General features: G+C 50.3%; 1 protein-coding gene across 1 annotated transcript in view; it reads left to right on the forward strand.

Moving 5' to 3' along the window:
* The window catches only part of LOC119962984, a 104,064-nt gene extending 80,181 nt beyond the window's left edge, over positions 1-23,883 (forward strand). Inside the window, exons 8-11 of the mRNA XM_038791407.1 lie at positions 5,890-5,979; positions 12,864-12,992; positions 20,355-20,453; positions 22,508-23,883. Of these exons, the coding sequence (XP_038647335.1) occupies positions 5,890-5,979; positions 12,864-12,992; positions 20,355-20,453; positions 22,508-22,584 (395 nt within the window). The 3' untranslated portion in view covers positions 22,585-23,883. The remainder of the gene's footprint in view (positions 1-5,889; positions 5,980-12,863; positions 12,993-20,354; positions 20,454-22,507) is intronic.
* The last annotated feature ends 377 nt before the right edge of the window (positions 23,884-24,260 follow it).

Genomic DNA, 24,260 nt, shown 5'->3' on the forward strand with positions numbered 1-24,260 from the left:
GCAGTGTTGGGGCCAGCGGAGACGTCCCTGGAATCAAGACCCTTGGGGGGCTGGGAGGGGTGGGGAGAGTGGGAAGGAGGGGACGAGGAGGGGAGGGGGAGGGGTAGCACTCAGAACACAGGGAAAGCAATAGGTGTATGGGACAAAGGGGAATGGGGGTCTACAAGCAGCACTACAGCAACACGCCCCAAAAGAAGGGCAAAGTCCCCAAACGAGTCCTCACCATCTTCTGTTGGCCACGCCCTGAGGTGCTGTTTGTTGGGACTACCCTCTCTGTTACTCCTCAGGTGGCATCAGGGCTTTTTGTTTTTTTCTTTCTCTCTCTTTCTTTTCTTAATCATAAATCTAATGTGCCTGTCACAATCTATAAACATTAACCACCCTGGCAAGATGTCTACTACAAATGTATGGTTCAATTGCATAGTGTCTGGGTTGAATTCAAAGATTTGTCATATTTATTTCTGTTATTTGGGTAGAAAGAACTGTAGAGTCGGACTATGTGTGTGATATGCTTGTTTGTGATAAAATTAAAATCTTTCAATAAAAATATTTTTTTTAAATCAAGACCCTGCGGATAGGAATCTTGCCCACCGAGAGCTTCCAGCCAATCAGGGGCCGGCAGCTCATGTGCTCAGCAGCACCACTGGGGAGACTGTGGCTGCTGCCAGCAAGCACTGGAGTCCCAGGATCACGGAGCGACCCAGGCCACAGTTAGTTAGTGTGGGGCGGAGGGCATTTGCAGGGCAGGAATCACAGCAAGGGTTTTGGCAGCGAGGGCAGGGTGTGGCTCACAGGACGTCTCCCAATTTTGAGTGCCTCGGATCAAGGCCCCCCCCCCCCCCAGGCCCCATTCCTGGAGGTAAGAAGCTGACTGGACAGTTTTAGCTGTCGTCCATGTCAAAATGGCGACAAGCACACCTGCAGCTGGGTTAATGCCAGCCAGTGGTGACACGATAAGCCCCTTAAGTGGTCATTAACTGGCCAAATTAGCAGTGGGCCAGGAAGGTCAACCATAGGCCTTACCATCCACAACTTAATTCTGGCAGAGGCTAGAAGGCAGGGGGGTTCAGGGACACCACTATCTGCCTCAGTAAAGGCCCTTTCCACTTTCAAGATCGGCAGCAGTGCAAGAATAATTCGAGCTATTGAGTCTCTTGTGGTCAGGTGAAATGCCTTACCTGTGATCCATAGAGAAGGGTCAATTAAATGGTTACCACAAAGATTCTAAACAGTTTTATAATATAATAATCTTTATTAGTGCCACAAGTATGCTTACATTAACACTGCAATGTAGTCACTGTGAAAATCCCCTAGTCGCCACATTCCGGCGCACATTCGGGTACCCAGAGAGAGAATTCAGAATGCCCAATTCACCTAACAAGCACGTCTTTCAGGACTTGTGGGAGGAAAGTGGAGCACCCGGAGGAAACCCACACAGACACAGGGAGAATGTTCAGACTCCGCACAGACAGTGACCCAAGGTTGGATTTGAACCTGGGTCCCTGGCGCTGTGAAGCAGCAAAGCTAACCACTGTGCTACCGACACAAAATATTCCTTTAAATGCATGCGGCGGAATCCTCCGATCCTGAGACTAAGGGCTGGATCCTCCGATTTTGAGACTATGTCCGGAGGATGTACCTGGTTTTACGATGAAAATGGTGGTACCGCCCCCGCACTGATGCTCTGACCAGTGAGGGGCTAGCAGCCGCGCCACGTAAAACGCGCAACCTTCCCAATATAGACGCCTGGAGAATGCGCATGGCGACGACCTGCAGCGGTTGAGCCATACAACATGGCGCCGCCTGTGCACAGACCTGACCTGCCAGATAATGTCCCCCTAGACACCCCCTCGCCACCACCAGACCACCCCCCACCAGTCCCTCCAGCCCTCACCGAAGCCCCCCCTCCCGGCCAACAGCACAGCTCCCATCTGACTGTTGGCGGCACTGGACACAGTCCGCTGCCACCATGCCAGGTTCATGTAAACTGAGAGCACATGTGCCCCGCGAGTTTGGGAACTCGGCCCATCGGGGGCGGAGCATCAGGGGAGAGCCTTCAGGCACCATCCTGAGGTTGTCTCAACAGCGTGCCGTGTACTCATCAACTATGCCTTTTTGGAGGGGCCGGAGCATCCGAAAACAGGTTCCGCCCCCGATTCAGTCGTAAATGGAGATTCTCCGCCCATTCGCCGATTCCGACAGTATTTGTGGACTTCTACAACAACAAAACTGTCAGTGAACCTGGAGGCAATATCAGAGCATCCCATCCCTCATTGTCCCTGGAGCGTACATTGTGCGGCCTCCTGTGCCCCAAATCCTGCCCATCCTCGCCCTCCCCCGCATCTGCCTCATCGGAGGAGGCCTGGTGTTCATCCTCCTCCTCCAGCACTTTGCTCCTCTGCTGCGCAATGTTGTGACCCTCCCAGCACCATACTGGAGGGCCCCTCAAGAGCGGTCCAGGCACCTGAACCGCATCTTTAGGAGCCCGAAGCACCGCTCGATCATGCTCCTGTCGCGGCATGGACCATGTTGTGGCAGGTCTCCACATCGGTCTGAGGCCTCCAAATAGGCATCATCAGTCACGACCGCAGCGTATTTCCCAGTCATCCAGGAGCCATCCCCCAGCCAGGGATGCGACTCGAAGAGGTTGGGAATCATTGAGTGTGCCAGTGTTGTGTTTGGTCCTCTATATCTTACGAAGGAATCCACCAAACACCTCGCCTTGTCCAAACCAGAATCTTTTATTGAGTCTCGTGTGGTAAGCAATCTGTTACTGAGGACGTTATCATGGAGTCTGCTTATTACTCATCTGGAAACTGCAGCCAGCATCGACCATTCACTTGTATGTCTTATTACCCTTTCAATCTTCTTCTGAAGATGGCTGGATGTGTCCACCTTTATATGGGAGGCACTGGTCACATGACCTTGGTCTTGAGACCGCCACCTGCTGGTTGGCGGTTGCACACCTTCCATCTATGATATAGCCCAAAGGCATATCACCACATCCCCCTTCCTCACAAAACATTAAAATATTTTTACAAGTGACATTGATCTTTAAACGTTATACAATCATGATATTTGGCTAATAGAGTAAACGGGGTTTACTAAGAAGTCCATAAAGTGCTATGCCTGGCAAGTGACCATTTCCTTTGCACAGATCATTATGCCTCCCTCACGGGATCACCTCATTCGAGCTGTTGACAGCCTCTTCGAAGACTAGTTTCTCTGCCGGCCTCTTGTTTCTCTTGATCTTCGTTCCGTGCCTTTGGAAGGTCTGTGTCCATGACTGCCATACTTGTGTTACCAGTCGCTTTCATTCTCGCTTCCTTGCATGATGCTGTTTGCTACATGCCACTGTTTCCGTTGTTGGTGGAATGAGCTGGATCTCCTAGTCTTCTCCTCTTTCTCCTCTTTATTTTGAGAACACCATGATGGATTTTTGTGCGTCTCTTGCCTTTGTTTTTTTTCGTAGCAGCCTCTGTCATGGTGCTGGTTGTTACCGTGTGCTGAGAGGTCTGCAGAGTTTCAGGTGTTGCGTCATCTTTGGGTGGTATGACCGTGCCCACTTCTGTGGCCTCACCGACATGTTGGAACACCTTGGTTTCTGGTGCCTGAGTGAAGGTTGGAACTGGGCTTCAGGTATCACCCCTTCTTGGCTCGTTGGCTTGCTTGTCATCACTCAAGATGACAATGCTCTCTGGCTGAGCTGATCCAGGCACTGGGCTAGCTTGGTCAAACTCACAAATGTGTGAATAGTCTGTGGTGCTGTAAAATTTAATTATCATCAGCTCGTACTCAGGGTCAGTCTCAGAATTGCCTACTACTGCAATCTCCAAGTCGCTGTCATGACAGTCGTCATCTATGTCCTCCCTGATGTGTTAGGCGGGTTGGTTTGATGTTGACTGCAACTGGATACAGGGAAGCTAGAAACAAACGTCTAACACCGGAGATGATCCAACACGGTTTTATTTAAACTACGAACGGCTGTACATGTTCAGCTGTGGGTTGACACTCTACTAATCCTACTGACGACCTCTTACTGGTTCGACCAGACTTACTAGCTACCACATGGCAATAATGTCCACTGACTTGTGCGCTCTGACTGCCTCAGTGTCTGGGTCCCGAAAAGAGCGGGAGTCGTAATGCCCTGTGGGCTTTATAGTGGTGGTGTCTTGTCTGCTGATTGGTTGTTCTGTGTTGTGTGTTCATTGGTCATCCTATGTGTCAATCACTGCCTGTCTGCATCTCATCATATATATGAGTGGATATTATGACATACCCATTCGTCATTGGTGTTGTCGATGGTTTGGGAGTTAATTACAGGAACCGTTTCAAAGACCTGGAATGAGTCACAACATACCTCCATGGCCGGTTTTACTAAGATCGTGATGATTTCTTCCATCTCTGGCTCCGTCACTGGCTGATCTTCTGTTGTATCAGCAGCTTCAATTTTTAAATGTTCCATCTCCAAACTCTGGCTCTTCACAGAGTCCAGCGCAGTCTGGGCATCGCCCATGACCTCCTCGTCATTCCTTTCAGACCACCAGAGCAGTGCTTCTGGAGTCTTGTCTGTGCTGCTGGAAATGAGATTTGCAAGTACTTTATTGTGGTCTTCATCTGTCTCAGCTTCCATGCCTTCATGTTCTGCATCATCATCAATATCGTCGAGCAGATATTCGAGGTAGTCGTCATCGGATTCAGCATCGTCTGCAATGATTTCACCTGAAAAACATAACATCACATACGGAATTATTTCTTCACAAAATAGTGTGCCAAGTTCAAAGTCAGCCTTTTGTTTGGTCGCCGAAGCTTGGCTTAAAATTCCACTCCGTGAAACTTCAGTGGGACTGAGGAAATTGAAGAACGATTCATTGCGTACAGTTCTTGTCGCTGTCCTTGGAGTGCTTCGACCTTTGTGCTGTGGTTTGAATTCTTCTCATCGTGACATTTCTGCCCTCCCTCCAGTCGATTTTGCAGCAGGTGCATGGCGTGATTTCCGGTTCACTACAGAATGCATTGAGCGGCTGCCAGTCAATCTGATATACTTTCGTGGTCACCTCATTTGTGAAATACTCATTAGGCTCAAATGTAAACTCCAGAGTGAAGCTCCACGGCTTTTCATGCTCCGTCCATTTAACATTCACATCTTGTAGATGCTTTAATACGGGCTCGTCACGCTCCTGTATCATTCCACGGAGCCCGTGCACGTTCTTGAAGACTGTTTGCCAGAATTACAGAATGCTCGCTGGCTGTTCCGTCTCCTCATCCGATTTGTCACCCTTCACCTGGATTTCTTCCGAATCCCCATAAACCTGCACTCGAATACCTTGTAGGGATCTAGAGTATTCAGGTGGCCAGCAATCTTCTGATATGCATAGTCGGTTTACTAAATTCAGGGATTCACATGAAGGTGCGCCTATAATGGATTCAATGTCCATGTCTCCAATGTGAAATAGTAACATGTACCTCATGTCTGCCATGGAGAGCAGCAGTTCGCAGACACCGAAGAACTTTGTTCCGAAGTCCACCAGCAGGCCTTGACGATCAGCAACGTTCTGCTGCATGGTCAGCTTTTGCAAAGCAGACTGACTCACAAGGTTGGTTGTTGTTTTAGGGTGAAAGTTACATCGTAACAGAAAGTTGCTCAGTACCACCATTGATTTCAATAGAGTAAAGGTTTCCGTGGAGTTCTTACTAGCTTCAGTCCTTCTTACTATTTTGTTTTCATCGTTCTTGTCAGACGATGAAGAATGCATTTTTCTGTCGTAGTAATGTAATTAATCTTCCTGATATATAGCACATTAACATTTTTAGTTTTGCCTCAATTTGAAGCTAGAATGAACCTTAGACGCATCATTTATATAACGTTGAATTTTTTTCTAATCGTAGCATGGAATAACATAAGACGTGGCTCAAATCAACAGACTCACAAAGGTACATGTTCAGCCATTGCGGCCTCAAAGACTGGACCAAACAAAGGTGTGATATATGATTTCTTACATGATCATGATATGTAAAGTTTAATATTTCGTCCGAATGTATATTCTCTGCTACAACAAAAATATGCATCTACGTAACCCATCGTAGTATCTTCTTCTTTGGCTCAATGTTAATTTTGGTCTGATAATGATCCATTGGTGTCCCTGCTTTCAGCTGCCTCGGCCGTACACACTGGAATTCCCTGACTAAACCTCCACCCCTCTGTGCTCCTTCAAGATCCAGAAATATCTGACTTTAGAGATGCTGGGTGCGGTTTCAGGGCCGTGTTGTGCCCGGCATGGATCAGGGCGTGCCGTTTAAATTGCGGAAGAGGGCAAAATCGGGATCCGCGGCGGGCACAAATTGGTGCGTTATCTAACCGGCCCACTCTAATTGGCGGGTTCTGGAACATGCCCAGATGTGGCAAGGTAGGCTGGGGTGATGGTAGGGGAACCTGCGGGTGCCAGGTCCCGAAGGGAGATCGTATCCTGTCGGCCGTCGGGGTGCGCCACGTAGGCATACTGGGGGTTGGCGTGAACGAGCTGGACCCTCTCGACCAGGGGGTCGGACTTCTGGCTCCTTACATGTTTGCGGTGTAGGACGGGCCGCGGTGTCTTCAGCCAGGACGGAAGCGAGACCTCGGAGGTGGATCTCCTAGAGAAAACAAACAAGCGGTCATGAGGGGTCTCGTTTGTGGCTGTGCAAAGGAGGGACCTAATAGAGTGGAGCGCGTTGGGGAGGACCTCCTGCCAGTGGGAAACTGGGAGATTCCAAGACCATAGGGCCAGGAGGACGGCCTTCCATACCGTTGCATTCTCTCCCTCCACCTGTCCGTTTTCCCGAGGGTTGTAACTGGTAGTGCTGCTCGAGGCAATGTCCTTACCGAGTAGGTACTGACGCAGTTCGCCGCTCACGAGGAGCCCCGATCAGTATGGACGTAAGTGGGGAAACTGAACAGGGTGAAGATGCTATGTAGGGCCTTAATGACAGTGGCCACGTTCATGTCGGGGCAAGGGATTGCAGAGGGGAAGCGGGAGAACTTGTCAACGACGTTGAGAAAATACGCGTTGCGGTCGGTAGAGGGGAGGAGCCCTTTGAAATCGAGGCTGAGGCACTCAAAGGGCCGGGATGCCTTCACCAGGTGGGCCTTATCCGGTCGATAGAAGTGCGGCTTACACTCCATGCAGATTTGTAAGTCCTTGGGCATGGCCCTAACCTTCTCAGTGGAGCAGGGCAGTGTGGTAGTCGGTATTAGGGGTATTACGGTACCTAGGTTGTAGGTACCTGGTGCTGTCAGATCATTGGTATTGGAGGTACCTGATACTGGAAGATCATTGGTGAAGCCTGCCTGCTGGTTCCGCCCAGTAAGGCGGAGTATAAGAGTCTGTGTTTCCCAAGCTGCTGCATACTGTACCTGCGCTGCTGGGGGAAACATCTGGTTCAATAAAGCCTTCAATTGTCCTACAATCTCGCTTTGGGAGTTATTGATCGTGCAAACTCAGCGGCGACCTTTAAACACTGGCTGGCGTGTTTCAACGGATACATCAGGACGGCCACATCTACACCCACGGAGGATCAGAAACTGCAAGTTCTCCACTCAAGGGTGAGCCCAGAAATCCACATGCTCATCGAAGACGTGGACGGTTTCGAGGCCGTGATGACCCTGTTGAAAGGACACTACATTCGCCCAGTAAGTCAGGTTTACGCCCGACATTTTCTAGCTGCCAGGGGGAATCGCGAGACGAATTCTACCGCGCACTGCTGGTACTAGATAGGAACTGTGACTGTCCGCAGGTTTCAGCCAATGACCACACCAAACTTTTAATCCAGCACGCCTTCGTTGCAGGTATGCTGTCCTCTCAGATCCATCAGCGGCTGCTGGAAAAAGAGACGCTAAGTCTCAAGGAGGCACGGGCCCTCGCAAGATCCTTAGACGTAGCCTCCCGCAACGCCCGAGCGTATGTCCCCGACCGCGCGGCAGCCCCATGGGCAGCGTGGACCCCACCCGCAGCCGATTCCGACGCATCCCCCAACCCCCCCACAAGCTTGTACCGCGCGGCTGCCAGGCAACCTCGGGGGGTCCGGATGTTATTTTTGCGGGCAAGCCAAGCATCCCCAGCAACGCTGCCCAGCCCGCTCTGCAACTTGCAAGGGCTGTGGAAAAAAGGGGCATTTTGTGGCTGTACGCCAGGCCCGGGCGGTCGCCGCTGTCTCCGGGGGCGAACCGAGGCCACTGCCATTACTCTCATCGCAGGCCATGTGCGGTCCTTGGGCACCGCCATCTTCGATCCCGTGAGCCACGTGCAAACCCCAGGTGCCGCAATCTTGTTCCCCAGGGACCACGTGCAATTCATGGGCGCCGCCATCTTGCCCACCCCCGGCCGTGTGCGACCCGTGGGCGCCGCCATCTTGGCTGGAGTCTCAAGACCCCGATTCGGATGACCGCATACCACCCGAGGAATCCCACCAGCTTCTGCCATGACTCGCTTCGGTGACTCTGGACCAGTCTCGGCCCCGAAGTCTTTCGACCGCTACGGCGACGGTCCTCATCAACGGACACAAGACATCCTGCCTGATCAACTCCGGACGCACAGAGAGCTTTATACACCCCAATACGGTAAGGCGCTGCTCCCTCCCTGTACACCCAGTTAACCAGAGAATCTCCCTGGCCTCCGGGTCTCACTCTGTAGAGATCAAGGGGTACTGCATAGCTAACCTCACAGTCCAGCGAAGAGAGTTTAAGAATTTCCGACTCTACGTCCTCCTTCACCTCTGCGCTGCCACACTCCAGGGACTGGACTTCCAATGTAACCTCCTGAGCTTAACCTTTAAATTCGGCGGCCCTATATCCTCCGTCACTGTCTCCAGTCTCACGACCCTCAAGGTCGACCCGCCTTCCCTTTTTGCAAACCTCACCCCTGATTGCAAACCCGTCGCCACCAGGACCTTCATTAGGTCGGAAGTCCAGTGGTTACTGAAGGAAGGTATTATCGAGGCTAGAAACAGCCCCTGGAGAGCTCAAGTAGTGGTTGTAAAGACCGGGGAGAAGCACAGGATGGTCATCGATTATAGTCAGACCATCAACAGGTATACGCAGCTCGACGCGTACCCTCTCCCCTGCATATCTGATCTGGTCAACAAGATCGCACAATACAAGGTCTTTTCCACGGTGAACCTCAAATCCGCCTACCACCAGCTCCCCATTCGCCCAGACGACCGCAAGTATACTGCATTCGAAGCAGATGGGCGGCTCTACCACTTCCTAAGGGTTCCCTTCGGTATCGCAAATGGAGTCTCAGTCTTCCAACGGGAGATGGACCGAATGGTTGACCGGTGCGGTTTGCGGGCCACGATTCCATACCTCGGCAATGTCACCATCTGCGGCCATGAACAGCAGGACCACGACACCAACCTCCGCAAATTTCTCCATACCACCAGTGTCCTTAACCTGACGTATAATAAGGAGAAATGTGTATTCAGCACCGATCGTCGAGCCATCCTCGGCTACGTAGTGCACGATGGAGTCATAGGCCCCGACCCCGAATGCATGCGCCCCTCATGGAGTTCCCCCTCCCACACTGCTCCAAGGCCCTGAAACGTTGCCTGGGGTTTTTATCATATTACGCACAGTGGGTCCCCAATTACGTGGACAAGGCCTGCCCACTAATCTAATCCACGGTATTCCCCCTGTCGGCAGAGGCCCGCCAGGCCTTCAGTCGCATAAAGGCAGAGATCGCAAAGGCCACGATGCACACAATCGATGAATCACTTCCCTTCCAAGTCGCGAGCGACGCATCCGACGTAGCTCTGGCGGCCACACTCAACCAAGTGGGCAGGCCCGTGGCCTTCTTCTCACGCACCCTCCATGGCTCCGAAATCTGCCATTCCTCCGTTGAAAAGGAGGCCCAAGCCATAGTAGAAGCTGTGCGGCATTGGAGGCATTACCTGGCCGGCAGGATTTTCACATTCCGGTCAGAGAAAGCACACCTGGTGAAGGCTTCCCGCCCTTTTGAACGCCTCAGCATGGACTTCAAAGGGCCCCTTCCCTCCACCAACCGCAACACGTACTTCCTGAACGTGATTGACGAGTACTCCCGATTCCCGTTCGCCATCCCGTGTCCTGATATGACCACAGCCACCGTCATCAAAGCCCTCCACAGTATCTTTACCATGTTCGGTTTCCCCGCCTACGTCCACAGCGATAAGGGGTCCGCCTTCATGAGTGACGAACTGTGTCAGTTCCTCCTCAGCAAGGGCATTGCCTCAAGCAGGACGACCAGTTATAACCCCCGGGGAAACGGGCAGGTGGAGAGGGAGAACGGAACGGTCTGGAAACCGTCCTACTGGCCCTATGGTCCAGGAATCTCCCAGTCTCTGACTGGCAGGAGGTCCTCCCCGATGCACCCCACTCCATTCGATCATTACTGTGTACCACGATCGTCGAAATACCTCATGAATGTCTCCTTGTCTTCCCTAGGAAGTCCTCCTCCGGAACCTTGCTCCCAACCTGGCTGCCAGCTCCTGGACCCATTCTGCTCCACAAACACGTGCGGGCGCATACGTCGGACCCGCTGGTCGAGAGGGTACACCTCCTTCATGCTAACCCTCAGTACGCCTATGTGGCGTATCAAACGGCCGGCAGGATACGGTCTCCCTCCGGGACCTGGCGCCCACTGGATCCCCACCCACAAACCCCTCACCAACCCCACCCACCCTCCCACCGGCGCATCCTACGGCTGCCCCTTTCCCAGGGGGATCAATCCTTCCACTGGCCCCACCAGGGGTGATGAAGCTGAAGAAGCCATGCTCCTGGAGTCATGGATGTCCGAGCCGGCGCCTGTATCACCACCGAAACTGCGAAGATCACAGAGGACGACCAGGGCCCCCGATCGACTAATAGCTTCATTATGAAATGTACCTGTAAATAAATAGCTGTAAATAATTTGTGTGACATGTAAAAGGCAAAACACTGTACCACTGACGGGTACCGCCATAACCTCCACCACTGTATCACGCGAGACCACCACCCCGACCGGACTCTTTTTTTTTAACAGGGGGTGAATGTGGTAGTCGGGATTAGGGATATTATGGTATCTAGGTTGGAGGTACCTGATGCTGTAAGATCATTGGTGTTGGAGGTACCTGATACTGTAAGATCATTGGTGAAGCCTTCCTGCTGGTTCCACCCAGTAAGGCGGAGTATAAGAGTCTGTGTTTCCCTAGCTGCTGCATACTGTACCTGCGCTGCTGGGGGAAACATTTAGTTCAATAAAGCCTTCAAATGTCATCCAATCTCGCTTCAGGAGTTATTGATCGTGCATCAGGCAGGTTGTGGGCCTTGATGTAGTGGAGAGGCCGGGTGACCCCCGGGTGGCAGAGGTCATCGTGATGGCCCGGAGTCGGTCACCTTGCACGCTGGCGCACGTGCCGCTTGACGTGGCATCTGGGGGCTCGTTGAGCTTCCCAGGACGATACACTATATCGTAATTATAGGTGGAGAGTTCGTTCTTGATCTTGCCCCGCTGTGTATTGTCGAACGTGAAGGCTACCGACCGTTGGTCGGTGACGAGGGTAAACCTCCTACCAGCGAGGTAGTGCCTCCAGTGCCGTACAGCTTCCACGATGGCTTGGGCTTCTTTTTCGACTGAGGGGTGTCGAATTTCGGAGGCGTTGAAGGTCCGGGAGAAAAATGCTACCGGCCTGCCTGCCTGATTGAGGGTAGCGGCGAGGGCGACCTCTGACGCATCGCTCTCCACCTGGAAGGGGACGGACTCGTCCACCGCACGCATCGCGGCTTTGGCAATATCTGCCTTGATGCAGCTGAAGGCCAGGAGGGCCTCAGCCGCCAGTGGGAAGATGGTGGCTTTGATCAGTGGGCGGGCTTTGTCCGCATAGTTGGGGACCCACTGGGCGTAATAGGAAAAGAACCCGAGGCACCTTTTCAGGGCCTTGGGGCAGTGGGGAAGAGGAAGTTGCAGGAGGGGGCACATATGGTTGAGGTCGGGTCCTAGAACTCCGTTTTCCACGACATAGCTAAGGATGGCTAGTCTGGTTGTATGGAAAACGCATTTCTCCATGTTATAAGAGAGGTTGAGGGCTTGGGTGGTTTGGAGAAATTTCTGAAGGTTGGCGTCGTGGTCCTGCTGGTCATGGCCGCAGATGGTGACATTGTCCGAGTACGGAAATGTGGCCCGCAGCCCGTACTCGTCCACCATTCAGTCCATCGTTCTTTGGAAGACCGAGACCCCGTTTGTGACGCCAAAGGAAGTGGAAGAGGCGGCCGTCTACCTCAAAGGCCGTGTAGTGGTGGTCCTCCGGGCGGATTGGGAGCTGGTGGTATGTGGACTTCAGATCCACCGTGGAGAAGACTCGGTAATGTGCGATCTGATTAACCATGTCCGCTATCCGGGGGAGGGGGTACGCATTCAGGTGTGTGTACTGGTTTATGGTTTGGCTGTCGTCTACAACCATCCGGTTCTTTTCCCCGGTCCTGACAACCACCACCTGAGCTTGCCTGGGGCTATTACTAGCCTCGATGATCCCTTCCTGCAAGAGTCGCTGGACCTCGGACCTGATAAAGGTCCTGTCCTGGATACTGTACCGCCTGCTTCTGGTGGAGACTGGGTTACAGTCGGTGGCGAGATTTGCGAAGGACAGGGGAGGGTCAACCTTCAGGGTCGCGAGGCTACATATGGTGAGAGGGATTTCCTAAATCTGAACTTCCTAAATCTATGAATTCCAGTCCTTGGTGTTCCAATGTAAATTCAACAGATTTGAAAAGTTTTTGGGGGCGAAGTGCAGGACATCCAACCATGGAAAATCCCGAATAAGGGAGAAGTTCTTTATTTCAAATATATGTTTACCCATTGCTTTGTTTTATCAAGGAGTTCCTTTTATTACACCACCACTCGACAGTTCGAAACAACAAAACAGTGACAGTGCTGCACCAGAGGAATACACAAATGTTCACTGTGAAGTAAATGAAGCCTCATTCAAAGATCAACATCCATCAGGTATTGGCTCTGTTGAACATTTTTTAAAAATTTCTTGACACTATAGTTTATAGTCTTCAAATTACACTAACTTTTATTATGGAGGCAAAAACTCAAGCCAACAGGAAGCCCCTGTACACCACAGTGAAATTCAGCAGGAAGGAAGCATTGGGCTTTAACCTAAATGGTGGAAATTGTGAGAATTAATCAGGTCATGTGGCCTCTTCCTGAGAAAATCAGCATCAGGGCCAATCATCAATTAACAGTGTAATTCAGTATTAAAGCTGTAGGACTGGACCAGAGTCTTCAAGTAAAATAAACTATTCATAGCAATACATATTGTTCTTGTTAGGTAAAATAATCTACAGCTGATTCATGATAACTCATTCGTTTAACCATCCTGTGCATGGAATGCTTCCAAGTTCCTACTGATAGATACTGAGCTGAGTTACTGGCCAGGACCTTTGCAGAGTCAAATTACTTGGGAGTCCTTTAAAAATGGCAGCCGGCGATTCTGCTACTCCTGACCCCATTCCCAGGGTTTTCGATTTTCAGGAGTGCCTTTTAAGGGTAAGGGCTGGTTCGGGTTAAGAATGTGTCCCCTGCGCTCTCGAGCTGGCCAGTTCCATTGCTCGGATAGGCATGTTCTAGCCCTCCACAGTCTCCAGGTAGTCGGGTCAGATTTTCAGTGAGTTGTGGTTCACGGCACCTCAGAGGTGTCATGAAACATTGCCTGCATGAGCGAGCCTTTTGAAAAGCAAATTCAAACAGTCCTCCTCATGCCCACCTGCCTCCTGTGGCCTCTCATGCTCTCCATGCCAAGGTATTCCCCTCAAGCAACATCTATAGTTCCTCATGCCATGGGGTGCAATTCAACCAAAACATTTCAAAGGGCGTGATCTAATGGGAGAAGCACTAAATGTAGTAGCGAAGTGCTTCGCGAAGGCTGACCCGGCGAGACTGTGGCCAGTACCTAACATTAATTAGGACTGGAAATAATCCCCCAAGGGCTTTATGGCAGAAATGGCAGTCTTGCCAACTGATTTGCTGGATATGTACCCGCCAGCTCTCCGCTAATAAGGTGGTCCAGCACATAGACCATTCCCTCCAAACACACTCCAGACAGCACACAGCCATGCCACCCTGGAGACCTGCTCCACCCTTTGGGGATGCCGACCTGTCCAGGCTGCTAGACGCTGTGGAGATGAGACGGGACACCTTGTTCCCCTGAGGGGGTTGGAGGACCAGCCACAGGGGTGCCAATGCCGCCTGGGAGACAGTGGCAGCGGCCGTCAGTTCAGGCAGCATGACCAGGAGGACCTTAGTCCAGTGTAGGAAGAAGACCAAGGACCTCCACTGGGTCACACGGGCAAGTTGACATTGCCCCGTTGGCATCAATCCCGCCTCCCATCCTCCTGGCCTTCCCCTCCTCCCCCACCCCCACCACCACCATGGGTCGAGGTCTGGCACTTCACACCACATCCCCCACCAACATAAAACCACGTCTCTTCCCCAGTATGCCCTGGCACACACCAGCACAACACACCCATGCCCAACAGCGATGCCCACACATGCCGCCCGCCATGGCCTTCCCCTATCTTCCAAGAGAACACCTTGGAGGAGAGTTCCGAGGATACCACTATAGATTTGTCACGACTGTCACCCCCGTCTTCCACCAGCGCAGAGACAGACATCGATGGGCAACATTAGTGAACAGGCTTCTGGGTGCTTGAGGAGGAAGCCTACTGCAAGGAGACCTGTCTCCGGGCCCTCGCCACGGCAGCACTCCCATCCTCGTCCAAGAAGCACTCCAGCAGCCCAGTGGTCATAGCCACCCTCCAGACATGGAACCAATTACGGCAGCAATTCGGACTGACCGAAATGTCCGGCAAAGCCCCCATCTGCAATAACCACAGATTCACACCAGCACTCACCGACGCCACCTTCAAAAGGTGGAGACAGGATGGGGAGACATTGACAGTCAGGGACCTATACACTGACGGTAGGGTCACAACACTGGAAGAACTAACGCAGAGATTTCAACTAGCTAAAGGCAACAAACTCAGATGCATGCAGCTTAAAAACATCCTACGGAAGGAGACAAGGACATACCCGCGACCACTTCGACAGACACTATTAGAAGAGCAGACATCCTAGGCTGAAGGAACTGTTGTGACTGGACGAACAACTGCTAGAGAGGGCCGACACCGAACTGGACTCGACAAAGAGGGAATGGGAGGAAGACTTGGGGTTCGGAATAGGGTGGGGATTCTTAAGCGATGCACTGCACAGGTTCCACTCCACCTCCACATGCACGAGTCTCAACCTAACGCAGCTAAAAGTGGTACATAGAGCCCACTTGACTAGAACCGGAATGAGCAGGTTCTTCCCGGAGGTGGAGGATAGATGCGAACGGTGCCAAGGAAGCCCGGCCAACCACACCCACATGTTCTGGTCCTGCCCCAGATTTGCTGGGTACTGGACAACTTTCTTTGAGGCAATGTCCAAAGTGGTGGGCATGAGTGGTGGAACCGGTGGACGGCAGGTCCCAAAGGGAGACTGTATCCTGTCGGCCATCGGGGTGTTCAATATGAGCGTACTGGGGATTGGAGTGTAGGAGCTGGACCCTCTCTACCAGAGGATCGGACATCAGGCTCCTGACGTGCTTTCTGAGTAGGACTGGCCCCGGTGTCTTCAGCCAGGACGGAAGCGAGGCCCCTGAGGTGGATCTCCTAGGGAAAACAAATAGGCGGTCATGAGGGGTCTCGTTTATGGCCGTGCAAAGTAGGGACATAATAGAATGGAGCGCATCGGGGAGGACCTCCTGCCAGTGGGAAACTGGGAGATTCCTGGACTGCAGGGTCAGTAGGACGGTCTTCCAGACGTTCTCCCTCTCCACCTACCCGTTTCCCCTGGGGTTATAATTGGTAGTCCTGCTCGAGGCGATGTCCTTACTTTTAAAAAAAAAAAATTTTGATTACCCAATTATTTTTTTTTCCAATTAAGGGGCAATTTAGCATGGCCAATCCACCTACTCTGCACATTTTTGGGTTGTGGGGGCGAAACCCACGCAGACACGGGGAGAATGTGCAAACTCCACGCGGACAGTGACCCAGAGTCGGGATTCGAACCTGGGACCTCAGCGCCGTGAGACAGCTGTGCTAATCACTAGGCCACCGTGCTGCCCGCGCGATGTCCTTACTGAGCAGGTACTGACGCAGTTCGTCGCTCATGAACGACGAGCTCGGTAACTGTGGACATAATTGGGAAAGCCAAACAGGGTGATAAAAGTCCCGTCCTGTATGCTATACTGCCTGCTTCTGGTGGCGACTGGTTTGCAGTCAGCGGTGAGGTTTGCGAAGAGTGGGGGAGGGTCTTTTAGGGTCGTGAGGCTGCGTATGGTGAGTGGTGGTGAGTGGGGGTAGGGGCCCCTCGAACTTCAGCGTTAGGAAATCTAGTCCTAATAGGAGAGGAGCGCAGATGTCTGGGAGTACATATAATTTAAAATTGGAGTACTCGGCGCCCTGTATTGCTAAGGTTGCGGTAGTGCACCCTTGGTTTTGCACCGAGTGCGACCCAGAGGCGAGGGAGATGGTTTGGTGCGTCGGGAAAATTGTGAACGAGCAGCGTCTTACCATGTCCGGGTGAATGAAGCTCTCTGTGCTCCCGGAGTCGAAAAGGCAAGGCGTCTCGTGCCCGTTTACCCGGACAGTCATCATGGAGCTCCGGAGGTGCTTGGGTCGCGACTGGTCCAGGGTGACCGCGCCGAGTTGCGGGTAGTCGGCGTGGTCGGAGGTGCTGGGGCGGCTCCACGATGTCTGCCCTTGTTGATCGTACACGTCAAGCGGCGTAGCAGATGGCGGCCAAGATGGCGGCCCCCGTTGGTCGAGCGTGGCGGGCAGTGAGCAATATGGCGTCCAAGATGGTGGCCCCCATGGATCGCATGTGGCCGGCAGCGTGGGGGAGGATGGCCAAGATGGCGGCCCCCGTGAGTCGCACTGCTGTGAGGGCTGGAAGGTGGCTACCCCCACGGAAAGCACGAGGCTGATGATGCGTCTGCAGGGGGCAGAATCAGCAGACACGCTGCCACACTGCCGGGTCTGCAGGCCTGTGAGTCTGAGGATCGGGCCTGTGAGTTAGAGTTCTTGGACCTGGCCAAGCAAACTTTGGCGAAATGTCCTTTTCTCCCACAGCTGCTGCAGTTCGCATTACGGGCCGAGCAGTGATGCCAGGGGTTTTGGGACTGGCCGCAGAAATAGCAGGGTAGCCCCCCATGATGGGCGGGCGGCCGCTCGGCACAGGCCTGGGGTATTCTTTGGTCGGGGGTCCACGAGGGGGTCGCTACTTCCAGAGAGGAAGTTAACTTTACCTGATCCAGGTCCAGTGCCCCCTTTTCGAGTAGGCGCTATCTCATGTAGCTGGACCGGACTCCCGCCATGTAGACGTCTCGGACGGCGAGTTCCATATGTTGAGTGGCTGTAACGGCCTGGTAGTTGCAGCTGCATGTGAGGATTTTGAGGTCGCGGGGGTGGACTTCTAGCGATTCCCCAGGACGCTGGCGGCGAGTGGTGAGGATGTGTCAGGCGTAGACCTCGTTCACGGGCCGTACATAGAGGCGTTCGAGCATCGGGGGAGTGTCTGTGTAGGAGGAGGCCTCGTCGAGTTGAACAGAGATTCGATGGCTCACTCGTGCGTGGAGGAGGCTCAGCTTCTGTTCGTCGGTGATGGAAGGCAAGGAGAAGGCTTCAAGATAGGCCTTGAAGTAGCGGAGCCAGTGCAAAAAAATTTATTTCGCCTCCGCGGCCTGCAGATCGAGTTCCAGTCAGTCAGGTTTGAGGGCAGATTCCATAGCTGCGTTTAAGTTGATTAAATTGATGCGACCATCAATTCACTCAAGAGAAGAGTAGAAGTAAATCGTGGCTTTAATCAACTTAGAACAGTGCCTGCCTGCGACTGAACCAATACTGAGAACTGCCTACAGGTCGACTGCTCTTTGTACCTCCCTTCAAGGGGAGGAGCCATGGGCGGAGCCCATACATGCCCCAACATGTTCCCCTATGGATAATGCCATCCAATGGCCCATAGGAGAAGCCCACAAGGGCAACAGCATAGCACAGATACAAATAGAAATACAATGGTGGATTATTGGCATAATACATTCACCACATCGGGCATACAAGGCATTCAAGATCTTTGTTCTTCCTCCCTCCATCCGGAAAGCAGCAAGTATGAACAAGGGGAAGATGCAGCAAGCAGTGCCAGGGTAGCAGTGCCACGTTACAAGGCTGGCAGTGACAAGGTGCCTGTACACCAGAGGGAGAGCCAGAGTGTCATCCTGCCCGTCCCTAGCACACAGGCATCTCCAAAAAGCCCGGAAATTCCTCAGGTGCCGTTCCGCCTGGTCCACGTGGACCAGTGCTAAATGGCACCTGGATGATGCATCGCTAGGGGTGGCTTTAGTTCCTGGGCGTCAGGAGAATCTGGTTAATTTAAATATGACCTGGCAACATTTACCTCGTCCAGTGTGGCCGAGATCCAGATCATGATCTCTTGCGAGGTTCGGTTGAATCTCACGAGATGTCTTGAGCGTGCGAATCTTGCAAAGGCCTCTCACGAGGTTCAATGGCCTCGTTGTGACACCAAGTTGGGCGCGACGAGGCCGGTAAATCGCACCCATGGTATTCCCTACTTCGCTCTAGCCCCTCATGCCCCATGCCAAGGTATGCCCCCCAAACAATCCCTATGTCCCCATATGGGTGGCATGGTAGCACAATGGTTAGCACTATTGCTTCACAGTGCCAGGGTCCCAGGTTCAATTCCTGGCTTGGGTCACTGTCTGTGTGGAGTCTGCACGTTCTCCCCGTGTCTGCGTGGGTTTCCTCCGGGTGCTCCGGTTTCCTCCGGGTGCTCCGGTTTCCTCCCACAAGTCTCGGAAGACATGCTGTTAGGTGAATTGGACATTCTGAATTCTCCCTCAGTGTACCCAAACATGCGCTGGAGTGTGGTGACTCGGGGATTTTCACAGTAACTTCCTTGCAGTGTTAATGCAAACCTACTTGGGACAATAAAGATTATTATTATATTGTGATGATATAACCACTGTAGTGATGTGTACTTGCAGTAGGGGGATCTATGCCTGTACCTGTAATACAGGTCCCTCCGGTAAGCCCCTGCCGGCTAGCTCTGCCCACAGGGAGCTTGTGTATAAATATGTGTGTGAGTCACTCAGACCCTAGTCTACAGTTGCAGATGGAGGAATAACATCGCACAGCAATAAAGCCTCTATTGTACTTGTCTCTCGTCTTTGATTATAATTATTAGCGCCACATATATTATGCTCTCTTGCCAAGTGTGGCATTCTCATCTATCTACTCTAACTGGCCTTTTTTGAGATGATTATTCTTGATGATATTAATGTTTGTTGTCAGCAAGGGCACCACTTCTGAAAAGGTTAAGCTTGTACTAATGTGGTTATGAATAGCCTTGAATAACCCATCACTCAATCAGCTTGTATCCTGATAATTTGCTAATCTGCTGGACTTTTTCCTAACTTCCAATCCTAAATTTATTTGGAGGCTGGTTATATCATACAAGTGGGGAAGAGTAGAGAGAATTTGATCCCATGTCTACATTGGTATTATACCTTGTTTTAAGTTTGTTTGCATTGAGCCAATTTTTGTTCAGTGAAAAGTGGTACTAAAGAGTTCAGTGGTGTGCATTCACTCATTGTGTGCTGGAGTGCACTGCATTGGTGAGGATGCCCTGCAGTCATTTCGAGCATACGCCTGAAACTGGTCTTAGGCCTATTATTCATGCAAACTGAGGGTCTGATGTCTCGTTCAATTCTGATCTTCAATTGGACTACGAGTGACAGTTTTCCCCCGCATGCAGTGGCCATATGAGCACCTTGTATAGGTATTGAGTGATCCAGATTGCAACTGGGACCACTGCCTGTCACTGCTCAGTCTCCTTCCACTGTGCTTGAGTTCATCTCATTCACAGCCTGGCATGATGAGCAACTTGCCTCAGGGGTAATGACCAACACATGCAGCTTGCCTATGCTATACAAATGTGGCTGATGGACAGATTTCCGATGGACCTTCTCTTGGCCCCTTTAAGCAAGTACCATAGCCCTGCATTTGGATTGTGTACTGATTCTGTGCGATCAAATTTCAAGGTCTGGTTGTCAAAATTCTGAAATAGTTTCTCTAGGAATATTAATCCTCACCGTGATCGGTGTATTTCTTTTAAGACTTCAATTAATATCAATAATTTTAGCACTGAGCTCCCAAATTGACTTAACGTGTCATCATTTTAGTGCACTAGAAATATGATTTGCAGGGAAACTCTTAACACAATTGCATTATTCTTTGACACTTTAAGGAATATATGATTCTGTCCAGCTGTATTGTAATATGCAACAACCAAACAGCGTGCGTTCTCCAGGATATGAATATGCAAACTTTCTGGATCTGGCAGCATGTGAGTTCATTTATTATGACTTGACAAAAGAAAGAATCATATTGCCTATGAACAATATTCATTTTTCACATGAATAAACAAAAAATAATATTGAAGGTATAACATACTGAATGAGAATAAAGAGTGAAAACTGCCAGGGCCCTTGTTTATTCAGCTGGTTTTTTTTCCAGCCAGGAAAGAATTATTTAAAAGGCCAGCAAGATGCTTATCCCATGAATGTGACAGGAACTCAGTTGATATCCTAGAACATCCACGTAATCTGAAGATTTGGGGGCAGTGTTAATGCATGATAGTTTTTACAACATTTAGGAGTTATTTTTGGAAATGAAAATGCAATGTGTTATCCTCCTTCACTTACCCACACAGAATCCAAGAGTGTACTGCTTTGTAAAGTCAGCTACTTGCTACCCTTTGCCCCGTCTATTTATTTCTCCCATGTTTTTCTTCAATCTGGGGGGATAAGGCATTCATTGGGAAATTGCACTGTAGCCGTCCATGATTGGTGTCGCTGGTGTCCATGCTGCACGTGATCTGCCCATCTGTGCCTGAACCGCTGCTGAGATTTTGTGCACTTCCACGTGAGATGGAGCTCTCCCTTTGCCCTACTACATATTGCTCTATCTCCTGAATCAGCTGACACCTGGCAACATTTCCCTGAGCAGGCTGACTAAATTTCAATATCAAATCTTCTATAATCTTGGCACGACTTGAGAAACATGACGTAACGTGTAATTCTGAGAACAGATACGAGTTAATCACCAGCACCTGTCTGATATCATCAGTATTGAGAAATTACAACAGAGATCCTGCAGATTACAGGTTCTGACGCAATGTGTTTATTCTTCTCCACTGTTGAAACATAAAAGTGGATAAACATTAGATTTTAACAATCACTTTTGACTCATATGTATATACTTAACATAAATGGTGGTAAAATTAATCGTCAGAGGCAATAAATGAAAACCTGTAAAGCTACAAGCTGACACAAGAGTAATAGCATTGTTTTCTGAAAGCTTTTCTATGGGGCAGACATTTTGGGCCCTCTGCTGATGGGTTTTCAGATGGGTGGGGCTCTGTAGCGTCTCCTGAGTTGCCATCCTGCTGCTTTCCTGCCCACCCACCCTCGACCTGCCTGCAATTTGTACGTGAGGTTGGCGAGACTGGCAGGGGGAGTTCAGGGTCAGACTGTGGGGTTGCTGGGTACGGCAGGGATGTTGAAACCCTTCTATCTGAAAAATCCTGCTCACAGTTGTCTGCTCGTCCATTTTAACGGATTCTGGATGGCATTTGATTATTTCTTGATATAGAACCATAGAATTTCCACAGTGCAGAAAGAGGCCATTCAGCCCATTAAATCTGCAATTTAGCATGGCCAATCCGCTTAACCTGCACATCTTTGGACTTTGGATATGTGCCCCCAGCAGGTACGGCTCCCCACTGGAGGGGGAAATACATAAAAATTACTTCCGTTACCTTATATTTTGGGCTAAGTCAGTTAAACGTGGTAAGTTGTTTTCCACAAAGAGCTGTAAAAATCTGGCATATCCTAGTTCAGAAGGTCATAGGCACAAAGTTATTTCATGTGTTCAAAAGTATGGCAAATACTCCCTTGAGAAGTAAAGGACATGGAGGAAAGACAGAGAATTCAGATTAAATGTGCAGAGCAATAAAAAAAAAGTAATGGGCCAAACGGCCTATTCTCATTCTTATATCCCTATTTTGAAAATTGAAACAAATATTTGACAATGAATGTGAAACATCTTTCCCTTACATTACAACGGCATCTACATTTCAAAAATATTTCATCTGTAAGGTGATTTGAAATGATGGTCATGGAAAGTGGTATAGAAATGCAAATCTTTATTTTCTCCTTTGACTACCAAGCTGTGCCATCATTTGGCACTTTGCCTGTTCAGAGCAGAAATCTTGCTTCAGCAGCTGGAAATGCAAACCGCCTCGTACTCACTTCAGGTGACTGAGCTAATTATGTCCGTTGTTACTTCGACCCATAATCAGTGGTCACTCGAACTGATGGTGTTTTATATCTTCGGCAGGCACTCCGGATCTGCACCGCGATCACAACCACAGCATTAACACTGCCAAGGAAAAGAGAGGATTCATGTGCTTTTGAGATCAACATTTCCCAAGTAAATTCTCCGAGCCAGTGATTCTATGTTCCACCCCGATTCTATTGTTGATACAAAGACTGAAAAAACGGAGTCTTATTTTATAACGTAAAGTGTTCAACGTATGTAGGTTCTGGACCAGAATTCAATCAAGGTTTGAGCAGATGTGTTTATAATTAATAGTTCACTCATATATACTGTTCAGTATGTGATGGGGCTTAAGTTTCATTAGTATGGATTTCATAATAACATTTGGCCTCAGAATTGGAGAAAGTTCCAGCCCACCAATTATTTATACATGGCTTTTAGTTTCAAGGCACAAATATTATGCTTTTACTGTGAGATTATTAAAGGCCATTGAAATAAAACAGTTGGAACAACAGGAATAGAATGAGGCAGCAGCAAGTAATCACTTGATTGGATTCTAAAATTCCAGGCTTTCGTTGAAAGGAAGTCACTGGGAAATACAACCTCACTCCGCATTGTTTCCTGTTCGATTTTAGAGATGTTTCTTCAGACATACCTGTGTTAACCAGCTGGTTTGGGCAGATACACAGCTTGTATCATATGGATGGCAAAGGGTGACAAAGGATGGAGAGGGAGAGAGTATGTTATTTACTTTTCACTGCTTGAAAATAGTCATCCAGCTTTCCTGTTACAAGGATGTGCTTTTTCTTATCTTTCTTTCTGTGGCTGGATTTTTAAAGAAAACTGGAATGTTGTGAAGACAGTGGCGACTTCCCAAACAGCTATGTTACACTGTTGCATTCCACCAAGTAGGGTGAGATCAATACACTCAAACCCCCTGGCCAGCATGAAAGACCCTACCACTCTGTTGGTTTCACACTACCTAAGACGGTTACAGTCAGACCTGGAGAAGAAGAATAGGGGAAACATTTCACCATTCCTCATCTAGTTGTAATGTTCCTCAAAAATTAAATGGTCTCTACCACAACCATTGTAAAGCTACGGGAGTTCCAAGGTTTTGACCCAGTGATGATCAAGGAATAACCATACACGTTGGAGCTATGATTGCAATGGAAATTGGAGGTAATAGTGTTCCCATGTAGTTGTTGTTCTTGCTCTTCCAGATGGTGGAAATCATGGGTTTGGGAGATGCCTTGATAAGTTGCTGCGCTGTGTCCTGTAGACTCTTAACACCGAAAACAAAGAAAATATTAATTTCCCGGGGAGCTGGCTTCAAATCCGGCCTTAGATGACTGTCTGTGTGCAGTTTGCACATTGTCCCTGTGTCTACGTGGGTTTCCTCCAGGTGCTCTGGTTTCTCCCACAGTCCAAAAATGTGCAGGTTGGGGATTAGCCATGCTAAATTTCCCCTTTGTGTCTAAAAGATGTGCAGATTAAGTGGGGTTACGGAGATAGGCCGGGGGAGTGGGACTTAGATAGGGTGCTCTTTCAGAGGGTTGGTGTAGACTAAATGGGCCGAATGGCTTCCCTGTAGGGATTCTATGATTTCATCCAAACCAACACCTTCGTAATTAAAAAATAAACTCCATCAAATCTTCTCTTAACTGGCTCTGCTCCAGCTGAAATAGTCCCTGGGCGGGATTCTCCCAGACTCCGCGCCGGAATCCTGCTCGGCGCGGGGGCAGAGAATGGGCGTCAAACCCGCAATAGGATCTGACGGCGCCTCCGCGAATCGCCGTGAATCGGGTGTGCG

The sequence above is a fragment of the Scyliorhinus canicula genome, chromosome 3 (genome assembly GCF_902713615.1).
Source record: "Scyliorhinus canicula chromosome 3, sScyCan1.1, whole genome shotgun sequence".
Classification (NCBI taxonomy): domain Eukaryota; kingdom Metazoa; phylum Chordata; class Chondrichthyes; order Carcharhiniformes; family Scyliorhinidae; genus Scyliorhinus; species Scyliorhinus canicula.